Below are 8,513 nucleotides of genomic sequence, written 5' to 3'. Positions count from 1 at the left end.
TATTTATTTGCAACTGCGTACAATTGAAATGGTTCATAAGCTGCGTACTTTTCGGTTACTTCACAACCTATGAATAATTTCAACAAGGGTGTACCATTTATCTGCAATTAGGTACATTTTAAATTGTTCATAAGCTCCGCACTTTTTTTTACTTCACAACTTACGAAAAAATTTTGCTGAGCCCAGCGACTGAGCAAAGAAGTTCACAATTACGTACAAAATTGTCCACAATTATGTATAACTGCGATATACGCAGCTTATGAAGAAAAAAAAAGTTCATAAGCATTTAGTGTGTACAGTTGTCCCAAATAACTGGTACTTTTTAGCAGATGATACTTTAAAAACCCTTAGTAACTTTAAGGTGTCAGCTAGCTTACAGTTAAACTGTAGAAAACTAGTTTAACTGTAGTTTGAATAGTCCTTTCCTCTAAGTTTAAACTGGGTATCCTTCCTTGCCATTGCCTAACTCCGGTCGACAAATTACTTTCTCGGAAAGTACTATAAAAATATAATTAACGCACCAACTTATGAATGAACGGAAGAGTCCCTTCAATTAAAGAAAAATGAGTTCCGTGTCATTTTTTGAAGTTGTTTTCCGCATACGCTGGTGAGACGCAGCAAATGTCCTCCTCTATACTTGCCCCCGTCCTCCGCATTCACAAACATTATTCTCCCCTCTCCGTCCATACGTCGTGTCCGCCCCGTCCACTCGAACCAGCATTCGGAGGCGCCATGAGAGACGCGGCGTCTCAAATCCTCTTGCCGCATCCCCCAAATCCCCTTCCTTCCCCCACCCCCTCGGCGTGCAGGCGGGCGCGGTGGTGGTGCGGTCCCCCTCCGTGGCCGTTGGCCGTGCCTACGCTTGATCTCGTTGTGGGTGCCCTCCGACCGAGCCCTCGACCGAGCCCTCGCCGCCCACAAGAAAGGGCACACGGGTTGCGCTCGGCCCAGGTGCGGTGCGCGAAGGGTTTCAGTTAGCAACGTCTGTCAGGAGGATAATCTCGACGTGTAGTGATAGTTAGAGGATGGGGGTGGTTAAAATCCAGCCGCCTATCCCCCGTTTTCCCATTCTTAAGAGAAGTTATTAGGTCTTTTGAATTATTAGCTGCTCTGAAAACCCAAGAGCATCGCCCAAAAAAGCGTGTTCTTGAGTGAAGTAAATGTGCCCGGCTGAACCGAGAACATTGTCTTGTCCCAATAATGCATTGGTGCAAATGAAAATTGCATTGCCCTGATGCAAAAATGTTCTTGAGAAATCAGTGGTCAAGAACGTGCTTTCCTGGGTGATGCATTGCCTGCAGTTCGTTTTCGTGAAGTAATGACTAAGTGAGATTCTCGGTTTTATTTTCAATAAGCACATCAAATTTCCTGTGAAATTTCCATCCAAACGAGCCTGCATGTGATGGGGTTTTGAGATAGAATACCAACACTTCAAAAAAATTTAAAGAAACCGCTAAACTGCAATTACCCGAATTAACCATGCGTCAGAACTTCATCTCATACAAGCAGTGCATGCTGTTGGGTCTTCAGAGTGTGTCTCCGATCTGGTGTCTGTTAAGCGCCATTGGGCCTTACGAAAGCGACCAGGGCGCCGGGTGGGTAGGCAACTCCGCAACACTGCGGTGCATGCGATACCAGGTGAAACTGAGAATGCGCAGCAGTGTTGCGGGATTGCATACCCGCCAGGGCTGCAGGGGCCATGGCGCCTTACGGGCTAACTGGGTAGGCAAACCCGCAACACTGCTATGCGCATTCTCAGTTACACCCGGCACACGCGGTTTTGCCATGGTAATTGGGAACATACCAGGTGGCTGATAAACCCCGCGCACTTCTGTAGTTAGACTGTACCGCAGAGCAATCCGTCTGTTCCGTCTGGGCGAAATGTTCGAGAATTCGGACACGACCCGCAGCATCAGAGATGAGAAACGGTCCCTACCCGGTCCAGGGTTTCGGCGCTGTCTGTTCGCCCGAGCAGGCGGGCAGACGCTTCCAGTCGGTCGTCGCGTCGTACTTCGTTCCGGGACCGGACTCGGACCGGGTCTATGGCTGGGCCGTTTCGGCCGGCCAACCAAACCCGGACAAGAGCGGTCCCGGTCCCGGTCCAGGTCCGGGCCCGGGCCCGGGTGGAAGGACCGGGACCGGGATCGGCCCGCATTAGTTCGGGCCCGGAAAGTGGGACCGGGTCGGGACCGTTTCTCATCTCTGCCCAGCATACAGCACTAATTCCAAATCTCCCGCCCTCCCACTTGCGGACATCACCCAGCGCTCGCTGTGGCCTGTACGAGAACTAAAATGTACCTTCCCTGTGGCTCTTCGGTGGAAACCAAACCAGCACACAGGAGCCTTGAGAAGGGCTTCTACTTTTCTGGCTATGAGAAATTCCACGTTCAGTGCACTGTTTCCTCACACACACACACACACACGATTTGATTTGCACTGTGACTCACGCAAGACATTTGTATGGACTGTAACCACTGCGCGAAAGCAACTTAACGACAGCCATGGACGAAGTTTTAGATGAAGTTGTTCCTACAGAAGATTTGAAGGTAGGAGAGTCGTTAGAAAACCTTCAGGGACATGTCAATCATTTCACAACTTGTTTTTTGCACTTAACCCTTCGATCTTACCCCTGTAGGTTAGGTAGTTTGCACCCTACTGATTTGGTTGGAAATGTCATTGAATCTCTGAGATCCCTTTCTCCCAACTTTAAGTGGCATTCCGATTAGTTTCTGTTTTAAAATAATTTCATCGTTTTGATGTTTAAAATGCACTTTCCCTTTTTCGGTTGAGTTTATTTTGAGTGTGATGATGTCATTCTAGGTGAACCCAAAGTGCTCTTTGTACTGTATTATAGTCCAAAACTTGCTTTAAATTGAACTGTTACAAAAAAAATTGTTTGCATTGGATCATACCTTTTCTAGTTTACTTGAATAAATATTGCTTTGTATTAACCTTGTAGCTCATCTCTCCCAAAGACTTTTCTAATTGCTACTCGTTTATTCTTTGTCATTCCAGAAATATGAAAAGGTTTATCATGAGCAGCTGAGCAGTGGAAACATAACACAAAAAGCTCAGTTTGAGTATGCATGGTGCCTAGTACGTAGCAAATACTCTGGCGACATCCGTAAAGGCCTTATTCTTCTTGAAGAGCTCTTCCACACTGATAAGGAAGAAAGCAAAAGGGATTATTTGTATTATCTTGCTATTGGTAATGCAAGAATAAAGGTTGGTATACACTTCAGACTGTCTTACTTTTGCCTCCTCCTGTTTGAAACTATAACATTGTTTCATTTGTCAGGAATACAACAAGGCACTTCAATATGTTCGAGGTTTTCTCCAGATTGAACCTGGTAATCATCAAGTTCATGACCTTGAGGTTGTCATCAAACGAAGAATGGAAAAAGGTATAGTTGTTGTGACAACTAACATTGAACAGTGATTGATTTTTTTGCCATTTTCTTAGCTCTTCATTCCATGTGATAAGCAACTTCCTGTTTATGTTTTTGTTACAGAGGGGCTTGTTGGAGTAGCACTAACCGGTGGCATTGTACTTGGTATCGCTGGGGTTGTGGGTCTTGCATTGGCCCTTGCCAAGAAGAAATAAATGTTTATTTTACTTTATCATTTTGTTGCAAAATTCGTTATGTATCAACAGTTTTAGTCAAGGACACTAAAATATCCTCATTGTCTCAGGAGCAGCAGCCTGTACCAAAGTTTTCAAACAACTCATGCAGACTTTTTTTTGTCCAAAAAAAAATAAAATTTTGTCGTAATGTTTAACTTTGTGAAAGGTATAGCCTTGACTTTTGTGATCTGATAATTATGGGCTAGCGAAATGTTAGGTTCCATTTCCTGAACACATATTTGCTTCATTTTCTGTGCACCAGATGTGTGGTCTTGACAAAAGATTACATATGATCTGTAAATTAAAAAGAATTGCCTGTTTTATGATAGATTTTTGTCTGCTTGTTTTACATCTGTGTTTTCCTTAATTTATCCAAAAGTAAATCACAAGTTTAATTCAAAAGTAAAGAAGTCATGGAGTATCATTTTACTTTGCTGAATGTCCTTAAAATAACCTGTTCCAGTTGTCAGCCTAATCATTGAGCTTGAAAGCCGCCTTCAGTATAAATACTTCTGTTTATTGCAATTTTGGTAATCTAGGTAGTGTTTTGTATTAACAAATTTCAGTATCAGCCCTACATTGGTGTGAAACAAATTTATTTTATGTTTGACTGAGCCATCTCCTTTCCATTGTTTAGCATTTTACAAGGACTCTAGAGTGATTCTTTCAGGATGTTCTAATCTTGCTTTACTACAATTTTTGAAGTACCTATTCTTATGCACCATAGTGTGATTGTATGTGAAATGAATGAATGAAATATTCTTTGTTAACTGTCATCATTGGGTTTTTGGTTATCTATGGGATTGGAATTTTCAATAACGGCATGGCCTACTACATTTGTGTCAAAGAATTTTATAAAAACCAACAACAAAAATATTCATTCCCTATACATTCTATTAACCTTTGTGATTGCTTTGTAATTGTACTCTGGAGATCCTTGGGTACTTTGCATAGCACTGTAATTGTACATATTGCTAAGGTATTTCCTTTGGCATGTATAGTATTTGAACTTGTTTGATGTAGAGCGTCAATATAATTGTGAATCCATTGGGTATTTTCCTTTGTTAGTTTTTATTGCCCTAGTTTTAGAAACCTTTTGAATGGTAGCAGTCTTTACCGTGTGATATATACGACCATGATTGTTCGTTAAGAACTGAGTTACTCCTTATCCTAGTAACAGTGTCTTGCAAAAGGCCAAACCAAGATTAAGGCTTGTAATTTTTTAAGGAGTGCTCTCACACCATTGCAATCTTGTCTGATTTTTAGCATTTACTTTGAATTCTTTATTGTTTTCCAGAAAAAGCATGTTACTGACGGTATTTTCTTTTTCCTTCAAATGTTTCAGAGGATTTTTCAATGGTCCAATGACCCCAAAATGCTTCTGCCAGTCCCCAAGGAAAATAATTTTCTCAAATTTTCTCACCATGACGTCTGTGTGAACCTTTTTTTTTTTTTAATTTTTGCACTTGAAAGGTTACTGGTGATGTCAATAAATGTCATATTGACCCCATTGAGAAATCTTTGACAATTTTACGAGTAACTTGTTAGCCTTGTCCCTTTGTTCCCGATCGCTTCATCTATGAGCTACACTATGATTGTAATGGCACCAATTCCAAGCCTAAATATATCTTGGGAATTCATTGAGCTGATTTACAGGTGTGAGAAGTGGTTCAAATGTTGTTGATAATTTATTTATAGACTGAAAAGCTTTTTAACATTCTGCAAACAAATTTACAGTTGTTAAAAAAATTGTCACAAACTGGTTGATTATTTGCTTAACTCACTGTAAAAATCACGCCAAAGACTTGTAAAGCTGGTGTTATCTATTACCTGTCTTCAATAAACACAATTATTTTCTAAATCACTCCTTTTGTTTAATTGACTCGTTTTGCTGGATGACTCCTAGGGGAAACAGCCTTTTTACACTAGAGAATTCATTTTTGAACTTCCATGGACTTTGATAAAAGAATTTCCATGAACTTCGTCCGAACTTCGATTGAAGTTCGCACAGAAATTTCGATCAACTGCGTGCAAAGCTTAGAAACCTACTTCGGATGTTATCAAATTTTGAAGCCTCCCGAGGTTTGCTCTTCTAAAGAGTCGGTCGCCCATCCTAATGCAACGAATCCCTTCCATGAGCGGTGGTCTCTACCTCGTTGAGAAGGACCCCGCGTACACTCGGTACCTCAGCTCGTACCGGAGAGGAAGGGGGAGGGAAGGACCGACGGGCTCGGCGCCCCGCGCGAGGCTAGGGAGCGCCGCCGCTGGCCGCTGGCGCCACCGGCAGCAGCCTTTGGGCGTAGCCCCGCAGCCCGCGCAGCCCGGCCCGGCATGAGCCCGGCAGGCTCGGAGCGCTCGGAGTGGCGGTCTCTGGTCTGGTCTGGGGCCATCAGTCGTGCACGGGTCGGCAGCGCGCGCCGCAGCCGCACCGCCACGGGGTCGCGGAGTGCGAGGGAGTGGAGAGGAGAGGAGGGCGGGAGTCCCCGGGCTGCGCCGGGGTGTGCTGGGCACTAGCAGCAGCAGCAGCAGCAGCAGCAGCAGCAGCAGCTCGGCCGGCGCGGCGCGCTCGCCGACACAGTAGTAGCGAACGCGATAAAACACCAGCGCGTTGCTAATCGGCGGGCTCCCCGAGCGACGTGGTCCCCGGGCCCCGGCCGCGGCCAGCCAATCGCGACAACAACGGGCGCCGCCCGCCAGCACGAGGAGGCCGTCGAGCCCGAGGTGCAGGCCGCCGCCGCCGCGGTGCGCACTCCTGGACGGGGCCGCAGTCGCAGACCGAGACTCGCTCTTCGCCGCCGAGGAAGAGGCCGCCAAGGGCCCGGCTGGAGAGCGTTGACGGGGACGGCCGCGGCATGGTGGCAGCGTGCCCCCGGCAGCCGGGCGGGGCGCGAGGTCCGCAAGAGGCGCGCGGGACGACCCCCGGGCGTGCCTGTCGGCGTGCCTTTACGCGTGCCTCCCGTGGAGGGCCCCAAGGTCGTGACAGTGGTCGCAGGTTTAGCTGAGCCCGAGCAGCAGACCCCCCCGAATGCAGATCGGGCTTCGCGTGTTAGCGTGTTATGTGCGCGAGCGTGCGCCGAGGAAGCGTGCGCGAGCGCACCCACTGCTGTGCGTGTGTTTGTCAGTGTGTGTGTGATCGTCAGTAAGAGTGAAAGGTAGGAGAGGGGGAGGGACGCGCCAGGCGCGCGACAGAGAGCGGGTGCGTGGGCACGGACAGGCCAGGGCGCGGCGCGGGCATGTGCTCGGGCGCAGAGGCCGGGGCCGCGGCCCGGAGGCCCGCCATGTTTTGGACGTGATCGGCGACCAGCAGAGAGTTCGGAGCGGAGGCCGCCGGTCCCGCGCGATTATGACGGGCGACGTGAACGCGTCCGAGCCCCTGTCTTACCTCGGCCTTGGCCTCGACTTCGGCCTCGGCTACGACAACACCACGGACCTGGGCGTGGCCGCCGCCGCCAATGACTCCCTGGCGACGGCCTCCAGCACCGTCGGCGTCCTCCCCGCGTCTTCCGCCTCGTCACCGGTGGCCTTCGTGGCCAGCCTCCGGAACCTGAATGTGCCGTACGCGGCGTGCGAGGCGCTCGTCGCCGTCATGGCCGTGGTCGGCAACGCCCTCGTCATCCTGGCCTTCCAGCGCGAGCGCCGCCTGCGCCGCCGCACCAACTACTACATCGTGTCGCTGGCCGTGGCCGACCTCCTCGTCGGGCTGCTCGGCATCCCCTTCGCGCTGCTCGCGTCCGTCGGCCTGCCCCACAACCTGCACGCCTGCCTCTTCACCGTGTCGCTGCTCGTCGTGCTCTGCACCATCTCCATCTTCTGCCTCGTCGCCGTGTCCGTGGACCGCTACTGGGCCATCCTGCACCCGCTGGGCTACTCCAGGAACGTCAGCACCAAGAAGGCCGTCGGTAAGTCGGGTCGGGTCGGGTTGACTTAGTGATAAGATGCTTGCAATCGGCTCGACCTCAAGTTATTCGCCCAACCGCGACCACGCGCACGCATCAGGCTTTGCACACAGCGCGGACAACATCTTTGAGCCGCTATACCAGTAACAGGAGCAGATGCTTGGCGGGGGCTATCAACAGGTGTACAGTGCAGGAGGAGCAGCGGGAGTCAGCGGCCACCGAACCGATAAGGGAAGGGGGCTCCCTCGCGAGAGCGAGGCTCCTCTCCCCTTTCCGGGGTGAATCTGTCACGTGACCAGAGTACCCCTTCATCTCGCACCACAGTCAGCACCACCACCGCCACCTACAATTACGTCAGGCCAGTGATACATAGTGCTCAACAGTATGCACGACGACACGCCTGTCAGGGCTATATGCCACAAGCAGCACGCGGGTTCACCTACCCGCTGTAAGCGTAAGGCGCCATGGCCCCTGGAGTAGACAAACCCGCCACACTGCTGTGTCGAGTCTTGTAGCCAAGTCACGCGGCATACTTTCTCATTGATTCTGTATCTCGTCACCATGTCTCGTTCAGTTTAGAGAGACTGCTCTGCTCAGGGTGCAAAAGGGTCAGTTTGCTGACAGCGGCGGGGCAGGGCGGAGCGGGGATGCTGGGAGGGGAGGGGCGGGGCGGGGAGAGACGCAGCCACCAGCAGCCTACTCCTTGTCCTATGGCTTCTGCAAACTGTCGCAAGTCGGGTCGAGTCGTTCGGCGTAAGCGTTGGAGTAAAGCCAGCGCCGGCCAGCGGGCCAGCCGAACGAGGAGGACCGAGAAGCGTCTCTCCAAACAGCGCCGCCCCGAAAGGGAACCGAAGAAGAGGGGGGTGAATTTGTCCAGCTTTAGTGTCTGCTGTCCTTCGGAGGGCATGGTGTCCCTGGCGGGATAGCGACAAATTAGAGCGTCTCCGACAAACGGGATAAGTTTTGGGGGGCGGACTGTGTGGAGGGGGGGG

General features: G+C 49.9%; 2 protein-coding genes across 2 annotated transcripts in view; both read left to right on the top strand.

The window, feature by feature from the left end:
* The first annotated feature begins 2,374 nt into the window (after window positions 1-2,374).
* On the top strand, window positions 2,375-5,489 carry LOC113209406 (mitochondrial fission 1 protein). Its single transcript, XM_026426893.2, has 4 exons — window positions 2,375-2,546; window positions 3,016-3,225; window positions 3,299-3,404; window positions 3,513-5,489. Exons 1-4 carry the CDS (start codon window positions 2,502-2,504, stop codon window positions 3,602-3,604), a joined length of 453 nt encoding a protein of 150 aa, XP_026282678.1. The 5' UTR covers window positions 2,375-2,501; the 3' UTR covers window positions 3,605-5,489.
* A 511-nt stretch (window positions 5,490-6,000) lies between these two features.
* The window catches only part of LOC113209414 (adenosine receptor A2b), a 28,644-nt gene continuing 26,131 nt past the window's right edge, over window positions 6,001-8,513 (top strand). The window contains exon 1 of the mRNA XM_026426904.2: window positions 6,001-7,524. Coding sequence (XP_026282689.1) covers window positions 6,969-7,524 — 556 coding nt within the window. The 5' untranslated portion in view covers window positions 6,001-6,968. The remainder of the gene's footprint in view (window positions 7,525-8,513) is intronic.

This window comes from Frankliniella occidentalis, unplaced genomic scaffold, assembly GCF_000697945.3.
Source record: "Frankliniella occidentalis isolate FOCC.00 unplaced genomic scaffold, Focc_3.1 Scaffold103, whole genome shotgun sequence".
Taxonomy (NCBI): domain Eukaryota; kingdom Metazoa; phylum Arthropoda; class Insecta; order Thysanoptera; family Thripidae; genus Frankliniella; species Frankliniella occidentalis.
The sequence above is the reverse complement of the archived record's forward strand: the minus strand, read 5'-3'. Positions and strand labels throughout refer to the sequence as shown.